At 37.4% G+C, this 25,138-nt stretch overlaps 1 protein-coding gene and 1 long non-coding RNA gene across 2 annotated transcripts; both read right to left on the bottom strand.

Moving 5' to 3' along the window:
• Positions 1 to 280: 280 nt before the first annotated feature.
• On the bottom strand, positions 281 to 1,586 carry LOC149543565 (uncharacterized). The gene is made up of 2 exons (XR_016355244.1): positions 1,192 to 1,586; positions 281 to 1,085 (listed from the first exon to the last, which is right to left on the bottom strand). It is a non-coding gene; the product is annotated as an uncharacterized LOC149543565 (long non-coding RNA).
• Positions 1,587 to 7,555: 5,969 nt separating this feature from the next.
• On the bottom strand, positions 7,556 to 7,963 carry LOC149543566 (uncharacterized). The gene has a single exon (XM_089795811.1). It carries the CDS (start codon positions 7,961 to 7,963, stop codon positions 7,556 to 7,558), a length of 408 nt encoding a protein of 135 aa, XP_089651937.1.
• Between the last annotated feature and the right edge of the window lie 17,175 nt (positions 7,964 to 25,138).

Below are 25,138 nucleotides of genomic sequence, written 5' to 3' on the forward strand. Positions count from 1 at the left end.
ATGCTTGAATATTATTTTGGCTCAATAGAGTGATTCTGGAAATTCCTTTATGTTGTCTCGAGCTTTTTCCCTTTTTTGGAACCTCCAAAGTGACAAAGAACCAAGCCAAGTCTGTACTCGTTTTTTTTTTTTTTTGTTAAAATGTTGTGTGTCCAACTGGGAAGAAATTTGTCAAATAATTTTCTAGCAGTCTTAATGTGCTTAGATATCACTGTATATAATTTAAAACCTTGTACCAATTTGCCAAACACTTGTAAACTTCAGCAACAACAAATATGTATACATGTAAATGTTACTTGCACATTCAGCCAATGTATGAAGGAATTCACACAACCCAGTTTCATAACAGTCAATAATCCAGGTCATTAAAAAAAATTCCATACAAATATAATATCTCAGATTGTCGCATGAAATATATAGTAAATGCTAGAAGTGTTGAATGAAATTTGAAATGTACAGACTCAAGTTTCTTCAACGCTGATGGATGTTGGAGCTCGAACCTTTATTAAATGATTGGTACCCGCAGGGATAAATCTCTGGTATTACACATATGCATGAGTTCGAAGTTCCTAAACTCACATTAGGTAAAAATGCATTCATTCAATGTGTTTCCCGCCCTTCATCTCTACACCCGACCAAATATTCTAAGGTCGTCCCACACGAGGGTTTATTGCCGGCGTCTTCTACAAATCTCTATCTTCCTGAACGCAGAGCCTGTATCAACTTGGTTGCATTCATATTCCAGCCAGACTGGTGCAAAGTATACACAAATGCCTCTAGCAACATAACTCCTGCTTGAACCTGGAAGAGGTGAATGGGATGACGTTGTCAACTGAATACATAGGGCCCAGCTGTAAATGTGAGTCATTTTGCTGCTAATGAATGCGTCCAACCCGACTGGAGCTTGTATGGCTGCGGGTCTATTCGGGAAGACCAAATCTCACTGAACAACAACTTCCAATATTTACTGTCCACTCCTCATATGCCGTGAACACCCTGCATACTGTCATGCGTGGTTAACTGCAGCTAGTATTGACTCCAGACGTGCTCCTCCAACCGGCGGCTAGACTGGGTGTGAATGTTTACTGCAACTCCATTCCAAATCGACTATGAGCAATGTATAATGTATTCCGACCTGTATAGACTCACAATACCAATCCACTGAAGCCTCAACAAATTTTGTCTGCTAACCCGCGTGAAGTGCTGGTGGTCATTCACGTATTGTCTTCCACGAGTTTTTTTATCCTTTTTACTGTCGGCTAGAAAACTTTCGAATATGTTGAACTAAGAATCACAATCCTGCATTGGGCACTGCTATGGTATCTCGTGGCCCGAGCAACCTGAATGTAAGCTTCCCCCTCAACTCGTCCACCTGGTAATATCTAAACTTCAAAATGCACAATCTGAACTAGAAAATGAGCAGTTAACAGTTCATACTTACTTCCAGTAGTTTTGTCATTTTTTCCTCAATACAAAACCTCCATTAAATCTCTCCAACAAATAAGTGATCAAAAGAGAAGTTGGGGCTACGTCCAACGACTCTTATTTGCTTCAAGGGTTTTCGTCCTCAAAGCGACCAATCACATTCAAGCAACTAGAAATGCTAAGATGCTATGTTCATAAATTTCTGTGTGTTGTGTGATTCCACAGGATATTTTTCTAAAACCCGTGATATAAACTTACAATTTCAAATTCAAATAGTAAACCATTATTTGATACAAATTTCGGAACTTTAACCGATTTATAACCAGCAGATTTGAATACAAGAAAACTCAGAAAAATTCGTTTATTTCATACATAAATCAGGAATTAACACAAATAGTTGCCAAGTAATGTTACTCTATTATACAACAGCAATACAATAACGTGCAACAATCCAAGTAATCCAATCTTATACACAGAAATAACAGTCAGATTGGAAATATAAATAAACCTATAAGAAGGCTAGGTTTGCGTCCAACCTTCAAAGATTCTTCAAGGGTTTGCATCCTAGAAGAAATAATCAGCAACTGTTTCCAACTCCCAAATTAATATTTGTTTTGAATATTATATTCTTCGTATATCCTCCCATGTGGAGTCTGTTGTACCTTTATTACTTTTTTCAATGTGTTGCACGCTCTTTTAAGCAATGTGGAATAAAGCACCTTTTTGTCCTTTAGTCACTTAAGTGAACATAGTAACTTTTAAAAATAAAGTTACAAGTTAAATGACTTTAATAGTCACTTAGTTAAGAAACCATATAATCATCAGGCATTAAAATAGCTGACCAAATAAACTCAGATAATCACATGTAATAGCTCGTTGGAAAGCTCTCGGCGAGACGCTTCCAAACCAACACTGAGGTACTGAAAATACTATACTCTGTTTACTTACTAAAAATAGTAAGTATCCGGACAACCTACCAAAACCACTCCGATGGGTCTGAAACTGGAAATGCCTAAGCCAAACCTCGAATTGAACCCTGTAAAGAATCTTTCCACCCTTGAAACCTAGGCAAAGCGAGACAACACACAAAATTATAATATCCTAGAAAAAAGGGACATTAAATATATGGTCAAAGAGAGGAACAACACCGCTAGTCATTCAAGCAAGCAATGACTAGCCCCCATGACTCTTAAACCTTTTTCTTCTTTTCACATTTGTTGATGTTTCGAAATTCAAGTTCTAATTTTCTCTTTATCTAGTTTCACAGCTTGTGTTAAACATTTGAACATATTAAAGTATTACATTTTTAGAAAAGCACGAAAAAATCAATTTTATGTAATGCTTTTTCATTATCAAATGTAATGTTTCAGCTTCTTGTTTTACATGAAATCAAAGCTCTTGTACTTGGTAAAACACAACAAAGCGTATTTGATTGGCATAACTATGGCTTTACTTGAATTCAGCCAAGGGTGAATTTAGGTAATATTTTTGTTGAAATTCTGTTATATGTTTGCCTACTAAACATTAGACCAGCAACCTTAAAAACAGTTCATTGCGCATAGAGTCAGCTTATATTTGATAAAAAGGGATTGAAAATCATAAGTCTAGTTGATGGTGTGTAGTTGGCTCAATATTTTCTTATGATTTATAGCAATGTAGATGTACCTTGATGTTATGGATTGTAGGCCAATCTTGAATCAGTTGTAGATGATCATCCAACCTTATGATAACAACACACAACCTTGAACTTCAAAGAAACATGAAAAGCTCAGCTTTTCACTTCTCTCTCACTTAGGTATGCTTGTGTATGTATTGTAATGTTGGCAAACAAATTTCTCAACAATGGAGCATGTAGATGAGTCTATCTGAGTGGCACGTTGGTTAAGGGCTCAACTTCTCTACTTGTTAGCTTGGAAGAAACTCAGAACTAAAAAACTTATTAAAACAAAACAATAGGATGAAACCTAGGAAGACTTGTGTTGGAAAAGCACTTAGGGAACACAAAACAACCAACCTGTAGTGTAGTAGCTCTTTATTGAAAATAGAAAATTACACTAAGCTTATTCATAAACAAGGTCAAACCTCAAAGCAGGACTTGAGATGTATCCCACTGACCGAGATAGGTAGTACATCTTCATTCATTGTGAAAGTTGAAATGCATTATGTTCTTTGCACTCTATGATGATGAATAGACCACTCCAAAATGCATCAAATTTGGAGTGTTTACCTGACCTACTCTTGAGCTCGTCCCATTTGAGTACTAGATTTACAACTTTGAAAACTCTTGACCTTGCCTTCTTATCAAAGACCCTCTTAGATTGCAATTGTTGGTACTCCATAGTTATAGCTTTATTTTTTATTTCTTCCAACTCCAAAAGTTAGGCATACCTTACTATCATAGGATCACTTCCTTCAAATAGGACCAGCTGACTAGCAAGGTCCAATGCTGACCGCTCAGTAGATATTGGTAAACGTAATTCTCTCCCATATACCAAAATGTAAGGGGAATTCCCAAATACCTTTTTAGGGGTAATTCTATCAGCCCATAAGGCAGTTTTCAACTGTAAATGTCATTCACATTGATTGTCCTGCACAGTCCTTTTAATGATCCTTATCAATCTTTTATTGGTAGATTCTGCCAATCCATTCCCTTGTGGATGATAATTGGAATAAGTATTTAGGTAAATACAATTTATTGCTGCCCAATTACTTACTTTTAGATCTATAAATGCAAGGGCATTATCTAATATAATAGAATCAGGCACTCCAAATCTGCAAACAATATCTTCATAAAAACCAAGGGCAGCTGATTCATTAGCCTCCTTTAAGGCTATTGCCTCCATCTAGCAGGTGACATAATCTGTAGCAACGAGGACCCACTAGTGCCCCGCACTTGAGGACAGATTAATTACTCCAATAATATGTATGCCCCACTTCATAAAAGGTTGTTGTTTCTGAATGGGCTGCAATGGTAAAGTTGACAGCCTTTCTTTCCTAGTAAACATGACACATTTAACACATTTCCTTACCCAAGAATGGGCATCTTTAAACAGACTTGGCCAATAATATCCAACCCTCATAATCTTAAATGTTGTTATTTTAGGTGAATAGTGACCTCCTAAAGGTCCATCATGAAACTCAAATAGAATTTTATTGAAATGATCATTATCTATTCACCTTAATAGTATACCTTTGTAATCCTTTCCAAACAAAATATTATCAATCAATACATAAGGAACAACTTGTAGTCTGAAATACCTTCTCTTAGCTCTGTCAAGATTAGGTGGACACTCTCTGGTCTGCAGAAAGTGAGTGACCTCTTTCAACCAGCTTGTTGGTTGATCACTTGCAATTGCTTCATGGATAACAAGAGTTGTTTTTGTCACTTTCTTATCTTCTGGAATATGTATATTACCAATTTTCTCACAAAGACCCTTTCGCCTAACAAGCTTCATAACCTGAATATCCATGTCGTACTCCATCACCTTAGTAATCCACCCGGCCCTCTTTTCATTCAAGTCTCTACTTAGTGAGAACTCTTTGATGCTTGGGTGAGCCATCATTATATGTACCTTTCTATGAGATGACATATGCCTAAATTTCTTCAAGCTCTTCACAACAGCCAATGCATGTTTCTCAACAAAGTTGTATCCTTTCTAGTAATTCTCAAGGCCTTTACCAAAGAAGGCAATAGATTCTGCTAGACTAAAATTGCAGATGCTAAGGCCTCTTTGATCTTTTGAAAACTATTCTTTCCTTCCTTCGTCCAGCTGAAAACTGCATTTTCTTCAACATTGTTGTCAATGGCTTCAAAAGAGTAGCTATATCTGGTAGAAAGCATCTAACAAAATTTATTTTACCTATGAAACTTTGAAGCCCCTTCTTAAGATGTGGTAAGGGAAGTTCCAAGATAGCTACAACTCATTCTAGTTCTACTGTTATACCTTTCTTAGACACCACATATCCCAATAACTTGCCTTCATGCACAACAAATACACATTTCTTAGGATTGAGGGATATGTAGAATTCTCTACACCTCTGAAAAACCTATTGAAGATGGTTAATATGATTTGCAGCATTTTTAGAGGAAACTGTGATATCATCAAAATAAACTATCACAAATCTGCACATCAAATTATCAAAAGCCATGTCCATGGCTTTTTGGGACGTTGCCCTTGCATTGGACAAACCAAAAGGCATTCTTTTGTATGTCATTGTACCCCACTTTGTGGTAAATGCAATCTTAAACTGACCTTCCTCTTTAACCAAAACTTGGTTATATCCTAAATAACCATCAAGAAGCGAAAACCACTCAGAACCAAAAACACATTGGAGTATTTGCTCCATGGATGGTAAAGGGTGACGGTCCTTCAATGATGCTCTGCTAAGGTCTCTAAAATCAACACACAATCTTAGTTCCCCATTCTTTTTTATAACAGCAATAAGATTTGATACCTAGTTGGTATGTTTCGTAGGAAAATTATACCACTCTCAATAAGCTTGAACACTTACTTTTGCACTAAAGGTTCAAATTTTGGGTTGACTAGTCTTTGCTTCTACCTTATAGGCTTGGAGTTTGGCTCTAAATCAATGTTGTGTTGGACAAGATGTGGATCAAAGCCCTCAAGATCTACAAACTCCCATGTAAAAATATCATTGAATTCTTGAAAAAGTTGAACATAAGACTGTTTTTGTTAGAGTAATTATTTGTTCTAACTTATTAATTAAATCACTTTGATTTAATTAATTAAGTTTCCTATTACTCTAGTTTTCTTAAGCTATCTTGTAGGTGCATATAATTAATATTTTATTAATTATATTGTGCAACTCTAGCTTTTTTAGGCTTTAGTTTCCCTTTTCAGGTTTCGTGATTCCTTTATAAGGATTCACCTCTTTGTATTTTATACATTCACTTATTGGATTATATGAGATATTGCTCTTTGCATGTCCATAAGATGGATCTGGCTTTTTGGCCTCCTTGATTTTTCCTTGCCTCTGTTATTTGCTTCATCCATGTGACAGGGTTATGCATGCAGGTGTTCTTGGGAGATTAGTTTTTCACATAATCTAACAGTTTTTCTTCTGCAAAAATTACCTTTCCAAATTTTCAAGTGTTCCCTTTGCAATTTCAAGATCTTCGTAATGATCTTGCTAGACGAACAAGCTAGTTTTGTTCTTCCTAGCTTAATCATTAGCATTGAAGCTTGGGTAACCAACCCCTTGGGCAGCTTATTGGACTTAAGCTATATTATTTGATCACCATATTGTTGCTTTAGCTTATGCTGGTTGGATGCTGAAAACATATCTTCTTCAAGCAAAAAATTCAAAATTTTCTTATTACTGTCAAACTTTTGCCAATTAAAGTCATTATCAAGTATAGAAGGTCTAACTACAATTTTGATATGTTGATGCACATTTTCTTTATTAATATTTTTAGTTATATCAAACTGTGCTCCTACAACAGCTAGCCTATCAGCATGCTGATTTATTTTTCTGAGGATAGCAATCCGGTTAAAAGTGTCATAATTCTCAATTTTGTCCCAAACTCTATGCCGATAGCTGTAATGATTCATGCTAGCAACGCAGTGTACAAAATATGATTAGCAAATTCTATGATAATAATGTCTGTATATGTGCTCTGGAATGAAGTTTGTACAAGGTAGGAGCCTACCTAGAAGTATGTCATACAGTGAAGAAAGAAGGGATTCAGAAGGTGTAACGATGAGTCCGTATAGTACAGATTGAGGGTCGTATGGCAGCAGGTGGAGGGATACAGTACGGTGAAGTTGAGGGAGAGAGTGGAGGTACGGTGAAAGATGACTTGGAGGCCATATGTTGTGTAATCAGGAGGTTGTACGGGGTAAGAGGAGGGCCGTACTTAATAAGATACATACCTAATGACTACCTATAAGCTGTGCTTAAATGCCCATCAGGGAAAACTTTACCAAGGTGTACAAAGATAGCTAACAATGACACAAACTATAGAAACAAAAATAAAAATGGGTCCGAGATACATTAAATCAATTGGCCTGTTACAATAGTTTGATAAAAATGATTTATTTTATAACGGAACATTATAGTCCTCGCGTCACAAATTTTGCTTGACCTCAAGCAAATGCAATGCTAAGTGCTAGAGAATGTGCTCGCCCTTCCACGTTGCATCGTCCAATGGCAAGTGTTTCCAACGCACCAAATATTCCTTCACTATGCAGTTCCGCAGAGTCTTCTCACGTACTTCGATGATCTTGGCTAGTTCCAATATGAGCTTTCCTTCTTCATTGAGTGGTGGAAGATTTGTGGCTACCGTGACATTCTGCCCTATAGCCTTCTTCAGGCATGAAACATGGAAGATGTTATCAATGCAGCTTTCCTCCAGAAGTTCCACCTCATACGCGACTTCACCAACACAACGAAGTACACGATAGGGTCCATAAAACCGTGGCTTCAATTTTTCTTTTCCCTTTTCTTTCAATGAAGATTGTCGATATGGTTGGAGCCGAAGATAGACCAAATCCCCTACTTCGAAACTCCTCTCCATTCTGTGTCTATCGGCATACATCTTATGTTGATTTTGTGCCCACTAAAGGTTTTCCTTCAAGCATCTCAGTATGTCCTATCCCTTCTAAAGCCAGTCCTTTGCCTTTTGTGCACAGCTGTCACCCAGAACTGTGTCGATGAAGGAAAGGGGTTTGTACCCGTACAGAGCTCTGAATGGTATCATTTCGATGGACATGTGGTACGTGGTATTGTAGCAATATTCTCCTAGATGTATCCATTTGACCCATGCTCGTTGTTGTGCCAAAACGTAATTTTGAAGGTAACCTTCGAGGCATTTGTTCACAATCTCCATTTGTCCGTCTGTCTATGGGTGGTAACTAGTACTTGGTGACAATTCTGTCCCTACCATCCGAAACAGTTCTGTCCAAAAGATACTAATGAATCGCCTATCCTGATCATTGACAATGTTTTGGGGTAACCCGCATAGACGAAAGACTTCTCTAAAAAATAGATCGACAACCTATGCGGCCTGAAGATCTAAGGGGATGACGAATAAATGTGTGCACTTTGTCAATCTGTTAACCACCATGAAAATAAAATCCTTTCCGTTCACCTTGGGAAGCCCCATTATGAAATCCATCGATATACTTTCTCGCTTATCTTCTGGAATTGGCAAAGGTTGCAATAACTCGGTAGGTAGTGTATGTTCGGATTTGTTTTGTTGGCAGACTGTACACTATCTCACATACTGTATCACATCCCCTTCTAGTCCTTTCCATGAAAACCTCTCCCGGAGACTTCTGTAAGTTTTGAGGAAACCCAGGTGTCCTGCCAGGGGTGAGTCGTGTAATTCCTTCAAGATTTTCTGCTTCAATTTGGATTCCGGCACTAAAAATATCCGATTCTTATAGTACATGATGTCATCTACCACTTTGTACCTATCATCCTGGGTGTTGTCATCCATTAGCTCACAGGAAAATGTGTTTTTAGAGTATTCTACCAACAAATGTGCCTTCCAGTCGGCTGAAATCTAGTTTAGTGAGCAGATGGTAGGATTCTTGGACAAGGCATCTGCAACCACATTGTTCTTCCCTTTCACATATTCAATGTCAAAATCAAGACACTAAACCTTGCTTACCCATTTTTGTTGCCTCTTGTTCAAGTCCCGTTGCTCCAAAAAGTATCTCAAACTATTGTGATCCATACGGACGACAAACTTGGCACCTTCCAAGTACTACCGAAACTTGGTCAGTGCATGTACGATGGCCAACATCTCTTTATCGTAGATAGAATATAGGTGTTCTGTCTACATAACCTTCCTACTCTCATAAGCTATGGGGTGCCTATCTTGCATTAGTACCATGCCAATCTTTCTCCAGATGCATCGCACTCCAAAATGAACGGTCAAGAGAAATCAGGTAATGCAATTACAGGACAAGTGCTTATTGCCTCTTTCAACTTATCAAAAGTGAGTTGTGCCCTTTCATTCCATTAGAAAGACCCCTTCCTTGTCAGATCCATTAAGGGTGCACTGAGCTTAGAGAATTCTTTAACGAACCTCCAGTAATAACTGCATAATCCGAAAATCCTCGCAAATCCGTGAGTGATTTTGGGGGAGGCCAATCAAGGATAGCCTGAATCTTCTCCTAATGAACCTAAACTTCGTATTTATTGACAACATGCCCCAGGTACAATATTTCTGTCATACCAAATTCACACTTAGATTGGTTGGCAAACAAAGACTACTCCTCCATGATCCTTAGGACTTCATCCAGATGCTGCAGGTTCTCCTCACATGTACTGCTATAAATAAGATCATCAAAAAATACCAACAAGTGCTTACGCAATTATTTGTTGAAGATGCGATTCATGCATGATTGAAATGTCGCAACTCCATTTGTCAATCCGAACAGCATGACCAAAAACTCATAATGCCCATAGTAACAACAGAAAGCCGTCTTTTCTATATCTTCCTCCCTCATGTGGATCTGATGGTATCCGGAACAGAGATCTATTTTTGAAAAATAGACTGCGCCATGCAATTCATGCAACAACTCATCTATCCTTGGAATGGGATATCTATTCTTTATTTATTTTTGTTCAACACATGGTAGTTCACACACATGCGCATCGTTCTGTCCTTTTTGACCAATACCACAAATGACACGAAAGGGCTAAAACTAAGACAGATCCATCCTTTCTCTAGTAATTCCTAAATCGTCTTTCAATCTCATCTTTGAACTTCTTGGGATGGAGGTACGGTGTAGTTATGACTGGTTTGGCTCTTGCTTCCAACTCGATTATATGTTCAAACCCTTGATGCAATGGTATGCCGGCAGGAATGTCTATAAAACATTTATCGTGGTTTCTCAAAATCATCTAGAGATTGTCATCCTAGAGAGGTCTCTGTTGCCCCTTTATAGGTTTTGTTGAAACAAAACAATGTGCAGGCTAACCAACGTCATTATGCCGAAGAATTGCCTCCATCCGATGCACAGAAACTTCCTTTGGACCCTCATTTGCCATTCCACAGAGAACAACCTTCTTTCCATCAACAATAAAAGTGAAATCCATCTGTTTGAAGCTCTGAGTGTATTCATCAAGTGTCTCCTCCACTGTATGCCCAAAATAACCTCCATGTCATCAAGTTCCACTATGAAGAAATCCTTAGTCACCGTGTGATTCGCCATTGTGATACTTAGTTGAGGAACAAGGTATGTGCAGGGCGGAAGAGTCCCTCTAGCAACCTTGACTTGAAATTCTACGTGTCTCCATAGGTAGACCTCTTCACTTCAACAGAGATGAGTTTATGAAATTTAGAGTGGCTCAGCTATCCAACATCACCATAACCCTTTGTCTTTGTAGAGTTTCCTATACACGAAAAACTGTGCACCTTGGGCTACCGGCTAGGGCAATAATTCCTCCGCACCGTATCAAAGCTGCAACTCTTTCCGTATGGTTTAAACTGACCATGTTGGTATCGTCGTGAGGTTGGTTGTCTTCGGCAGGTGTTTCTTCCTATTCGTCCTCGTCATCTAACACGACTTCAATATAATGGATCTTTCCTTTTCTGAGGCACCTGTGGCCACTCTCCCACGATCCCTTGCAATTAAAATACATTTTCTTCCTTCGGAGCTCCTGTCTAGTAGCTTCGTCCAACAACAGCTTCTTGGGCGAAGGTTTATTATCTCTATCCCTCGGATACACCGATGGTTTGGAATGAAAGTAACTTCATGAGAATGATATTGATGATGATGCAATAGTCCATGCCTTCTTAATTGCCTCTGACAAAGTGGTAGGATTGAACCCTTTGACCCAACCTTTCAGTGGTTCTATCAATTCGTCCATGAAGAGCACTACCCATCATCTTTCAAAAATGTCCGTGACCAAAACAGAGAGTTTTTGAAATTCTGCAATGTATTGGTCGACCAATACAGTTTGCCTCAGTTGTGCCAAATCTTTGAAGTTGAGTTTCGGATCTTTACCATCAAATCGATCTATCAACCTCTCAGTAAATTCCGTGTAAGTATTTATTTGATCATGCCCTAGTGTGATGGTGTCGTGATGCCACCATTCATGCGCAACTCCTTCCAAGTGCAGTGCCGCAAATTTGATTTCCTCTTCTTCTGGCATAAGATTTAGCTGGAAGTAAGTATCGGCCTTCATTACCCATGCTTGCGCGGATATGGATCCGGATCCATCAAATGGAGACAGATTTACTTTACTCAACTTTCTTCTAAGATCGTTGTTAAAATATCCTCAGATTCTTCCTCCTGAATATCTCATTCTCAGATCCGCATAATCTTTGTAGGATATATCCTTCTCAAAATTCGCATTCTTCCAGTCTTCTCTTAGTTGTCCTTGCATCTCTTCAAAGGTTGGTTGTTTCCCTCCGTCGAGTGCCTCTGTCCGTGGAGGAAAAGATGACTTGGAAGGTCGAGAGCGTGCTAGATGAGGGTTTGATTTGCCTGACACCAAGTTTGCACTGTGACCATTTTGTTCTCCAAATATTTTATTATCTGCCAACTTCTTGAGAGTTTCTTCCATGAGTCACTGAGTATTAGTGATCTGTGCCTGATTCCTGGCAAGTTCTCTCAGTAGTGCCATGAGTTCAGCAGCCTATTGGTTCTTGTTCGGAAGCCATTCTATCGATCGAATGTGTCCTTTTTCCAATATAAACTCTCATTCACTATCCACAGGCTGGTAGGATCGGAGCTCTAATACCACTGTAATGTTTCGTGCTAGCAACGCAATGTACAAAATACGATTAGCAAATTGTGTGGTAATAATGTCTATTTATGTGCTCTAGAATAAGTCCGTATGGGGTGGGAAGCTACCTGGAAGTATGTCGTACAGTGGAGAAAGAAGGGATGCAGATGATGAACGGATGAGTTCGTATGGTACAGATTGAAAGTCGTACGGCAGCAGGTGGAGGGATACAGTACACTGAAGTTGAGGGAGAGAGTGGAGGTACAGTGAAAGATGACTTGGAGGCCATCCATTGTGTAATCAGGAGGCCATATGAGGTAAGAGGAGGGTTGTACAGTGGCTTTAGGAGGGTCATACGATGGTGATGGAGGTGAAGTGTATGCAAAGAGTGCCAAGATGGTCGTATGGTGTGTTGTACGGGTGATAGATGATGGGATGGAAGTATGGTGGTTTGAAAGATGATAGGCACATAGGAAATGAAGAGGTCGTACAGGATTGTATGGATGCCACGCAATTGGTGTTTGAGCCACATACAAGGAACGCAAATTCGTTCATAAAACACAAGTAGATCCGATACAATATTAGAAACTCAAATACAAACGATCGTTCAAGACATACCAAAAGATGATGCTCCGATTTGCTAGATCCGAGCAAAGTGTTACTAGCGACAGAATAGGGTGAGGGTTGAATCCCACCGAAACTGAAAAAGACCAAATAGGGAAGATCTTTCACTTTCGAAATGGCAGATGATAGAGAATCCCAACGAGAATTCACAGTACACAAAAAATAATCCAAAAGATGCATACCTAATGACTACCTATAAGCTGTGCTTAAATACTCGTCAGGGAAAACTTTTCGAGGGTGTACAAAGATAGTCAACGACGACACAAACTATGGAAACAAAAATAAGAATGGATCCGAGATACATTAAATCAATTGGCCCATTGCAATAGTTTAATAAAAATGATTTATTTTATAACAAGAATATTACAATAGCTTTTCAGTGTATCATTTTTGGTCACATGCAACCTTCTTACCTGATTGACGATTAATTCACTGTCGCCAAATACTTTCAAGCACTTGACGCCTCTCACTCTATCCCATTCGAGCCCTTGAATTAAACCTTCATATTTAGTTGTATTATTCATACATGCAAAACTGAAATGAAAAGTTGCATAGTAGCTATCCCCTTGAGGAGGTACCGACATTGCTCCTCTACCTGAACCATTCTTGCTTCTAGAGCCATCAAAGTACAACTCCCAAACCGTTCATTTCTTATCATCAAGCTCGTTTGTACTCTTAACGAGGTTTGGTATAGCTGACCCAACTTCTTGGAATATATAATTTCCTAAACCAGCATCTAAAACAATGTTGTTTTGACTTCTCAATGCATCCCCTGCTGCCTGCTCATCAAGGAGGATATCAAGAATGTTCTCAACTTGGGTGTTTGTTTCTAAGATAATAAGGATTTCATTTTGATCAAATGCAACACAATTTGTATTCATCATGTTCGGTATATATGGATCAATGTGATCCTTTGCAAGTCCCTCAGATTTGATGGTCACTTTGGTTCCATAACGGGTTCTAAACAGCATATGAGACCAATCTAAGGAAAGATATCCTCCTATTTTTATTGTGAACTCTCTAAATAGACAAAAGGCAAAATATGGAGGAAGATCAATTACAAAGATATCTTGAGGGATGGAGAAGTTGGGGCATGCATGGAGAGTCAATTGGCATCCTTAATAACTCCTAAAGTGTTAACTATGGAACCATCTAACTGTACCACTTTTTTCTCTAAAGGTTGATATTTTTGGCATTACAGAACTAGTAGCTCCACTATCTACCATGCAATTATGCACCAATGTATCTCCAATGATTAAAGATAAATAGAATGGAGGTGGTTTGACGTTCTAACCTTGAATTTTACTATTGTCTTAAGAAGTAACTTTTGGAACAGCATTTGTCAAAACCACCATGGGGTTCTTATCAACCACTTGCTTAGGAATTTTTTCTTCACATAAGGCCTTCTTTAACAAATCAGTTTGCCCTGGAATGGCCAATGAATTCCATAGACATTGTGACATTCATTTTCTTCATATTGTCAACTATGTTGTAATGCATAGCTGAAGGTCCCTTGTGATGTGCCTTGACATCAACCTGATTTGATTGTTACTGTGGCTATTCCTTAGCTGAGAGGATAAGATTATTTTTTTCCACATGTGCTTGGGTGGATGGTGACTCATTGACTACAAGTCCTTTACCCTTGTTTGCAGCTTTCTCTATTTCTAAAGCTCTTTTCTTTGTCCTGGTGTAGGTTGCAATTGATGCGTCACCATTTAGCTCGCAAAACTCCTATCTTTGCCAATTAACAAAAGCATGTGTCAGTTGGACTTGAGTCATGTTGTTCACCCACATCTCCGGCTACTTTTGGTTGTGAACTTGCAACATTTTGAACAATCAATGCTTGATTGATGACCCCATTAGAGCATTTTTCCTAATTATGTTGTTGATTACATAGATAGCACCATTCATATTCAGCATCTAAATTATTTTGAGCTGGTACCATGTCTTTGACAATATTCAAAGGCACTGGTGTGTACGTTTGAAAAAGTCTTGGGTTTACATTCTGCCTCTTTCCTTGATAATTATTCTGATATGGTGGCCTAACACCTTGCTAGTAAGGTTGTCATCCTTGGTATTGTTGCCTCTTGATGCTTACTAACTCATTCCCTATAGTCTGCAATATATTTTCCATCTTTTGTTGACTACTTTTAATCTCTTCTAACTCTTGGGGTGGCCCTGCAACAACTGAATCACTTGTTGCAGCAATATGTACTGTTGGAATAGTAGGTAATGGGGCAAAAGGAGGAATAATCAGTGGCATGTTTGACTAAATATTAGGAAAAATAGGTATTAGGGGCCTTGGTGCTATTTTTCCGGCCTAAATTAGGCAATTTTCTACCCTCATAGCTATGTCAATTGATTGTGGCAACAAGATTCCTCCCATAGACTGGATTAAAACTGATATGTTAGTGTTTAGGCTCTGTAAATAGTACAAAAAAGCATGCTCAGTTGATGGTCTATCTTGAATAGGAATTCTACTCCATGTCCTTTGGAATCTCATTTGAAATCAGTCATTTGTTCTTGAGGGTCCCTTTTGATAGTAGTCAGCTTCTCCACCAAGGACAAATAATCTTATTTATCTTTGAAATATCTTCTTAGAGCATCCCCTAAGTCATCCCACGTGGTGATAGACCCCACAGTTAGTCCTCTGAACCACTGAAGTAATTTCCCCCTAACTACATTATCTTTTGCGATATGATGGGCATAACATAGTGTTGCCACACCTCTAATATGCTCCAATGTTGTAGTTTTCCCTTCCCCAGTATATTCTAGTAAACTTTTTAGTGTTGCAAGGGGAATATCATCATGTTGAACAAGATTTAAGGGGTTGCCTTGATTAATAGGCACATAGGAAAATTGCCTTGCCATTACTACTAGTGGTATAGGTACTTCTTGTTGAGAAACTGTCACAACAATATATGTTGAATGTGTAGTACTTTGTGATGTTGAAATTGATGCAGCAAATTGTAACAAGGACCTTGTTCTGGAAGATGTTGAGGCTGAATGCCTCTTAGCCTCTCTATTCAAAGGCCTACTTCTCCTTTCATAAGACAACAAGGGTCTATCTCCTGTGCCAGGTGATGTTGACTAAACTCTCTCTAAAGGAGGAGTTCTTTTAAGTGTTCTTCCTATTCTTTTTGGTGGAGAAAGTTGTAAATACTCAAAAGACTTTGAGCTTCTAGTCTCAATTCGTCTCATACAACACTAATCTTCATAACCATGAGACTGAGTCGCCAGATATGCAACAAAATAACCTCTAAACAAATTTGTTTTATGCTGACAGCATATCAGAATCAACAAAATAAAATATCATAAAACTGTTACAAAGATCGGTTCCAAATGAACTTAGTCAAAAGAACGGTCCCACCAAGCATGCCAAAATTGTTGTCTCTAAAAGTTGCACCCTGACTAAGTTCTAAAACTCAATCACTCCGAGAAACATGGAAATACTCTTGGGTCTATACTTGACAAGAAAAGGGTAAGAAGGAATTGAAATTTAAATACTGAAAGGTAAACTTAATAGAAACTCAAGGTGATGCACCAAAACATTAAGATGAGAAGATTATTGACTTGACACAATAAACTTTACTAAATAGTTCAATATTGGCACAATACTGATCTCAGAAAAATCATATATAATCACTTTAAAAGAAGGATATACTTCAAACAAAATGCTAACATGAATAATGATATTCATAGTTAACAACCTAAAATGGAGCACAATTTCACAGCTTATAACCTATACTGGTATTCCAAAATTCACTTGCAAATGCTATAACTGAGACATTAACTCAAGAATTTAAAATAAATCACAAAAATAACATCAGACACACAACAAAGTGAACACAAAATTGGCTTCCAAACTGTTCTTTGTTCAAGCTCCAAAGGTAACACAATACAATCTCATAATATCGGTTACATAGTAATTTGCAGATAAATCATGGACTCAAAATAGATCACTCCAAAAACTCTCTTCATAAAAACTGGAACCCTTACAAATGAGCCACCAACTCCCTAGGGAAGCGCAGTCAATAAGGCGCTTTTTGAACCCCTAAAAAGACTTCAAAAAGGGGTACAAATGGCCCAAAAGGCATGGCCCCATAATATCGTCATAAATACAAACTTATCCTCAAAATAAGCACTCAAAAGTCTCTGATATGCAATGACTCTCCATCCCATCTCCTTGTCATGTTTTGCCAAAAATATCTATTAACCTTCAATTTATAAAAATTTGGTTATAATATACTTAAAGTTTAATTGAGAAAATTATAACTTATTAATAATAAATACGAAAGATTGATGTTATTAAATGATTATAAAAGCAATTAATAACATTTATATAGTATATAATTATTATTGGAAAAATATGGGCACTTTTTGGCTGCAACAACAGACCCCCATTCTCCATTCCTTTCATTATGGTAAGTTTCGACCTTTTCCCCATTATTTTTACTAAGCAATCAAGAAAATCTCCTGCATCTTAAAGAAAGAAAAAAAACTGATTTTTTACCCGTTCAAAACTGGAAACTTCTTGTTTATCTGCTGTCATTTTTCCCAAATCTGAAAGTCTTAAGCAGGAATCCCTTTTAGGAAAAAAAAAAATGCATCTCTTTGTCATAAAATCTGAGATTTCTTCCACTCTCGTGGCTTTGGCTGTGGCTTTCTTCATCTGCGGATCTGTTGGCATGGCACATTGTTCTTTGGTCTTTCCTCGTTTTACAAAATCTGAGATTTGTATTAAAATGAAGGAAAACCTAGCTCTTAACCTCTTTTCGAAAATCTGGAAATTTTTTGCATTATAATGAAGAAAAAGGTCTTTGTTTACCTTTACCTATTGGTTGCGACCATCAAAAAAAAAAATTCTCAGATCTGGAGATATAGACAAATATGTTTTGAGGAAAAGACAGAAAAAATGCTTCTTTCCTATAAATCTGAAAGCTCTTCTATCCTATGTATGATCATTCCATTTACTTGTTTGATTCTCTATTACTCCTACTCATATTTGAGCGAAAGAAGTGCTTAAACTTTGGATTTGGCTCTCTACTGTTGCATTCTTTTGAGTTTGACTCAATTCAAATGATTCTAGGCTCTGTAGACTTATTGCTTTTATATCTGCTTATAAACACAAGGAGGTAGCTGCAACCTATTTGTTTCTTAGGGTTTCTTGGTCTTAGTATTGATCATGATGTTCTTTCCAGCACTTGTGATGCTACTTCAATACAAAATCATTGCATCTATGACAAATATTTTGTTTGTTATATGTGCTGGCCAAAGTTGAATCATTTGCTTCTAAACAGAAAAAGTAATTTCATTTCAGATTTAGCATTTCTTTACACGTCTTAACTGTCACTCTGCTTTAAAAACACTAGTGTTTCTTTAATGTGTCCATCGGCATGAATAAAATACTTGCTTTGCTGCTCTGAACTTCAGAATAGCAGCATCAAAGCTTAGCACTGTTCTGTTTACAACTTTGAACAATAATAATTTGCCTTTTGGCATTCACTTGTTTTTAGAGATCTCTATTCTTTCCTTTATACTATATTTCAGTGTTTCATACTTGCGGAAAAAGAGGACTGTTGTTTTCCTTGTTGGTTGCCGACTATTTTTTGTAGCAGTTTCATTTCTTTGCCTATATGAAACTATTGCTTTACCATGAAAACAATTTTATGCTTCTTTGTTGTAGTTGTTGATTGATGTTGGCACACTTGATCTTTACAAAACCCATTTCGGATCCTTTTTAACAAGCTGATATATTTGTTACTACATACAAGACAAACTAGTTAGAGAGTAGATCGGGGTTTGTGTTTGGAAATGTGGATGCATGTGTGGGGTATAATGATGAGATAGGCTAGGCATTGCTTGGATCCACTAGATCTAACCCATTCTTGCTTCCATTCTCCCTAGGATACAAGGCAGTGAGGACACAAAGATGTGGGAACAGCCGGGAACGAGGGCATATATAGTCAAAGAGAGGAACAATACTGCTAGTTATTCAAGCAGGCAATGACTAGCCCCCATGACTATTATACTGTGTTCTTCTTTTCACATGTGTTCATATTTTGAAATTCAAGCTCTGATTGTCTCTTTAGCTAGTTTCCCAGCTTGTGGGAAACATTTGAACATATTAAAGTATTACATTTTCAGAAAAGTATGTAAAAATCAGTTTTAAGTGATGTTTTTTCTTCATCAAATGTAATGTTTCAGCTTCTTGTTTTACATGAAATCAAAGCTCTTGTACTTGGTAAAACACAAAAATGCGCCTTTGATTGGCATAACTATGACTCTACCTAAATTTAGCTAGGGGTGAAAATTTAGGTAACAAGAAGAGTTACGATCTCCCTCCTACCATTTAATCCGCGACCATTGTTTCCAAAATAAAATCAAGTCTAGCAAAAGTGTCCCTCCAATCTTTTCTCACAGATTCTTCCTCCAAATCCCAATTTTCTATATTCTTTTGCAATTTATCCAGTGTGTCTACCAGCTCCTTCTTGATGAAGATATTGCCAAAACTAGTTTTCTTCCAACCTTTCATTATATTTATTATAAGTTCTAACTTACAGGTCACTCTATACATAGTGGAGCCCTAAATCGAGGAAGACCGGCATTGCAAAATGATGTCCCTAAAATCCTGATGGGTCGTCCAAGCAATCTCAAACCTAAACGGGGAGGCCCCGGGGGTTTAATAGGTTGCCAATTGAAGAGGAGGTGATTATGGTCCGATGTCATTCTCGGCAAGGAGGACAGGGTAGAAGTATGGCCTAGATCCCAAGAAGAAGAGGTCATGAATCTGTCCAACTTGACTTGAATAAGGTGAGTTCCTTTCCTGTTAGTACACTAGGTAAAGGGGGGGCCATTGTGGGATAAAGTGTTTTAAAATAAAATAATATAAAATAACATCTTATGCCTCCCTTGAGCGTCCCCTCTCAAACACACAACCCAACATAAATAATATTAAAGTATCACTTTATCATTTTAAGATTTAATTTAAATGCTACTTTAATAAACTTCAAGCATTAAAATAATATATCAATCAGACTCGAAATGAAGCAAGTGATAGCTTGTCGGAAAGCTCTCAATGAAAAGCTTCAAGTCCAATCATTAGAAATATGCCAACTCTGATGCCCAATCAACTTACTATAAATAGTAATTCCATCCAAAGACCCCACAAACAAACTCCAATTGACCTCAAATTAGGAATGACTAGGCCAAATCACTCCAAGCTCCCTCTGGACTCCTTGCTAGCCCTCGGGACCATGCAAAACTAGGCTAGCAACAACATAATTGACAATTGTTAAAGAGGGGACATTACATGGGTCCATAAGCTCGATATATACTTAGCATTGTGTCCCATGACGAAGAAGGATGCTATCAATTTTTTTGTGATGCACTTAGAAAGAGTAGCTCATGATTGGTGGTACCATTGGCTAGTATCCTTACATCTTGATCAAATTGACTCCTCTTAGGAATTTGTGGATAGATTGATGAGCAATTTGATAGGAGGGATATTGAGGTATATTTCTGGAAGTTAGCTTAGCTTAGGCAGATAGCTCTATGGTCTATGATATTCTTGAGCAGAGGAGAGCTATGCCTTTTATGGAGGGATTGGTTGAGCCACTTAGAGGATGGGTTAAGTCCTTAGACCCACTTACTTTGTAGGAGGCAATGAGAAAGGCTAGAGATCTTGAGTCATCCACATCTCAAGGCAAGTTTTCTTTGAAGCCTTCTACCTCTCCACCTATAGATAAGGAGCATCCACCTATTATTGATGAAAAAGAAAAATATGCTGGGAAGAATGATGGGGCATCAGGTGAGGATTTGAGAAGAAGACAACTTTATTTTTAGTGCAAAAGACCTTATGGTAAGGGACACACTTGTTCATAGAGGCCTAATGGCAGGGAAAACCATACTATTTGGGTGTACTATGATAAGGTTGAGATTGAATCTTCACATCAATCTGTTGGTGTAGATGGCGATGACCATCAAACCAACGTTCATTGTTTGGGCGTGGAAATTTCAGCTGAGAGTTGGCATTTCATGTTTAATTACTGTAAATCGTACATCTTTGTTTTCACCAAATTCTTTCAGTTTGGATGTAACAAATAAGCAATAAAATTCAAAGTACTCAACTGACATTTAATGGTGATTATGGACATTGTTGTTTGAAGTAAAATAATTGGCATTTTTAGTATCTATTTTTGAATTTTATATTTTAAACAGACCAAAAAGTTTATATATCCCATAAATCAAAAAAATGTGAAATATATCCAAGCAAGTTCCAATATTTTCAGTGGTGAAAGCCAATAGGTTATTACATCTAGAGAAAATTTTTGATAGCCATTTTCATGTAGAGGAGGATTCAGCTATGAGTTTTGTGATAGTTTCTGACACCACTCCCTCGTCTTCACTAGACACATGTTGAGTATCATCTAGTTGGGAGAATAATTCTCATGTTGGGATGTTTCTCTTAGGAAACAATCTTGTTACTTCAATCTCATACAATTGATAACAATAAATAGTTGGTAATGCCACATTTTTAGAGAGATCATCTGTGGATTGCAGGGGATCAAGTTGATGCTTCTTCATTTAATTTTTACTGCATAGTCATTTATGGAGTATTTGCTTGAGATTCTGGAATTGTAGGTAACTCCATACAATGTTTTTGAGGGTACTCTCATCAGGGCTTCTCGTGATATTCAACATTTGGTAGGAAAGATTGTAGAGACTTTGGCTAAAATGCTTTCCTATTGTGATTTTGTGGTTGGGTTTTCTAAGAGGGTTATCCAAGATCTTGCCCAATCCGTTGTTTAGAGTCAAAAATTGGAGCCATCTCTTGATTCCTAGTTTGGTAATTATGAGCCTCTGATATAGATTGGAACATTTTATTACAATTACATAATGAGGAGCAATCATCATTTCTCTTTTGAACCATAGGTAGAGTATAATAACTCCAATAGGTTATAACTTCGTCAAACACTAAATTCTTTTTATAATTCAATTGTTTGACATTTTGTCAAACACTTTGCAAGCAAGTTCTGATACCATTGTAATAATCCTCAATAGGTGATAGCTTAATTAAACATCATTTTTTCTTCACAAGATATATGGTTTAACATTTCGTCAAACACTGCTTGAAATCTCTATCTCGCTGTCTTTTATCTTCAGATTACTTCTGCTTGCTTGTAATGGTTCAAATTTAATTTAGGCGCATGCAAATGGTTATTAGATGTCGAAACAAAGAAGTTGAGGTACAAATGCAATATTTTTTTGACCATTTAAATACATACATGTGATTTCAGCCTGTGAGATGTGCATCTACAGCCAAGAGACATTTTTACAAACACTTGGCATGAAATCTAATGACTGAAACACATAACTACAACTCTCATGAAATTTACAATTAAATGAACTTGTAGGTGATTGCTGTAGATATCAAATTGCAGTAGATCTGTATGAGGAACAACGTACAACAATGTGCTCCCTCCAACTTAAGGCAGATCACAGTTAGCATGTAATAGACGCCACCCAAATAAAGAAAACATCAAACTCCAAAGGAAAATGCATGTTTACAACTTATAATTTCTATCTCCAAACCCTTTTGAATCAGACCAATCCACTCACAAACATCAACTTCTCTTGCACAATTAATGTAGTTGAGAAGAAAAATCAAAATGCTATACTTTAGCAACAATTTGCACTACTAATTTCAGACAATCTTCTACTATACTTCAGCATTGGATAAGAAATCCTCAGAACAAACACTTATACTTCAACAAGGGCACAAACTTTAGAACCTTAGAAAGCAAATAAATATTCAAGTGTGTTTTTTCCAATGAAATGAGCTCATATTTATAATGCCTCTATTGACAAAAGTTTCCAAAAGAACTCAAAATCTAAAATTGTGAGAGTTTTCAAAAAGAACTCAACTCTTGAAAATTTCCAACTTAACTTTTTTAGCAACATTTAATACTTGGCTTAGGGATAATATTAATGAAATAAATTGCCCCTTCCAATGATGACTCAACCCTCAACTTAAGTGATGTTACAAAGTTAAATTATAACTTTATAATAACTCATTTAATGATTTAATAATAATTTGGCCACTAAAAATATTATAACTCCCAAAATACTCATCATTTAAATGTCTTTTGAAATAGGAGTCACACCTATTATTTCTCCATGTGACCAAACACACTTTCGAAAAATAGAAAGAGTCCATCTCAATCAACACTCAACTTACCACAAATAGTAAGTACACAAAACTTCAACACCCAACTTACCACAAATAGTAAGTACACAAAACTAAGTCCAAATGAAGTGCGATCTGAGCCAAATGAAGACAACCCTATAACTTACTAAATTTTGGAGAAGATAAGACCCTCACAAGCCAAGCCGCTACCTCAGAAGACCCTCTATCCACAATAATTAGCCTACCAGGATCACAATAATAGGCTAATCTCTCAAACTCTGATACTAAAAAAAATGGGGACATTGCATAGAGGAGTTGGTTGCACCCAGGTGTGGGTTTGCACCTAATTTAGAACATCCTTTATGGGATGGGTTTGCATCATTTGCAGTTGATGGGTTTATAAGTTGCAAGTTTTTTTGAACTTGCAAAGCTAGTATATCCATGTCAGTTTTGCAGAGGATGAATATCTGGGTTATGGTACACATGCTTTTGGGAGTATTAGTTTCTAATGTTGTTGCACAAATAGAGTTTATACTCATAGCAAATAGGTAGGGTGTGTAGGGGTTTTTGATCTAGTAGATGATATTGAATATCCATTTTTCCTTATTATGATGTTGTTGCACAAATAGAGTTTATACTCATAGCAAATAGGTAGGGTGTGTAGGGGTTTTTGATCTAGTAGATGATATTGGATATCCATTTTTCCTTATTATGGACGGATGTGAGTTACATCTCTACTAAAGTCTAGGTGGAGATAGGTTTAGCTCTACGGAGCAGTGAAGTCATCATTGTTGGTATGGTGATAGTATATTTAAGATAGCTTTGTGGATAGAGTTATTATCACAAGATCTTGTAGGTGATGCTGGGGACATTACACATACTTTTCCTTAAGATTCGGGTGGATCGATATGCACCTTTGGTTCTAGGGAGGGAGGGCGTACAAGGTTGTATATAGTAAAGGCCATACAGTGAGAGAAAATGGAGAAACACAAGGTAGTATGAATGTACGGATGGGTAAAGCTGTGATACAAAAGATGTGTTTCGTGTTGTGGGGGTATGACTAGGGAGAGCGATCATTCATGTAAACTTATAGATCCGAATTTATGAAAAAAACACCAAACAATAATAGAGATTGAACATAGATAACCTTCAATTAATATCTTCTGCAAGATGGTGCTCCAATTCGCCAGATTTGAGTGAAATATTATATGCAACAATGGAATAGGGTGAGGGTTGAATCCCACTGAAACCGCATGAGCCAAATAGGGAAGATCTTTCACTTCTGAAATGGTGAACAAAATCAGAACTTCAACAAGAATTCATAGTATAAAGAAAATAATCCAAAATGCATAGTACAACTACCTACAAGTCGTGCTTAAATACCTGTCCGAAAAACTTTTCAAGGGTGTACAGAGATAGCGGATGGCTACACTTACCTACGAAAACAAAATTAAAATGGGTCCGAGATATTTTAAATCAATCAGCTAATTAACAAAGATTTGATTAATAATCTATTTTATGACGGGGATATTACAGTCCTCCTATCCCAAATTTTGCTTGTCCTTAAGAAAACACAATGCCAAATGCTATAGAATGTGCTCATCTTCCCAGATTGCGTTGTCCAGTGGCAAGTGTTTCTAGCGTACCAAATATTGCTTCACTGTTTGGTTCTGCAAGGTCTTCTCACGTACTTCAATAGTCTCAACTGGTTCCAATATGAGCTTTCCTTCTTCATTGAGTGGCAGAAGGTTTGTAGCTGCTGTGATGTTCTGTCCCACGACTTTCTTTAGGTAGGAAGCATGAAAAACGTTATGAATATGACTCCCTTTCGAAAGTTCCAGCTTGTAGGCGACTTCACCGATGCGGCGAATTACACAATAAGGGCCATTAAACTGTGGCTTCAATTTTTCTTTTCCCTTTTCCTTCAATGAGGATTGTCAGAATGGTTGGAGCCTAAGATAGATCAAGTCTCCTACTTCGAAACTCCTCTCTATTCAATGTTTTTTGGCTCATCTTTTGTTGATTTTGTGCTCGTTGTAAGTTTTCTTTGAGGCATCTTAGGATGTCCTGTCCCTCCTGAAGCCAGTCCCTTACCCTTGGTGTGCGATTGTCACCTAAAACTGTGTCAATGAAGGAAAGGGGTTCATACCTGTATAGAGCTTTGAATGGTGCCATCCTGATGGACATGTGGTA

Source organism: Cupressus sempervirens, chromosome 8, assembly GCF_028749045.1.
Source record: "Cupressus sempervirens isolate cs-2001-9-10 chromosome 8, ASM2874904v1, whole genome shotgun sequence".
NCBI lineage: Eukaryota > Viridiplantae > Streptophyta > Pinopsida > Cupressales > Cupressaceae > Cupressus > Cupressus sempervirens.

Excerpts from the sequence above, each read along its gene's own strand:
- LOC149543566 (XM_089795811.1), bottom strand. The coding sequence starts at position 7,963 with ATGGAGAGGAGTTTCGAAGTAGGGGATTTGGTCTATCTTCGGCTCCAA.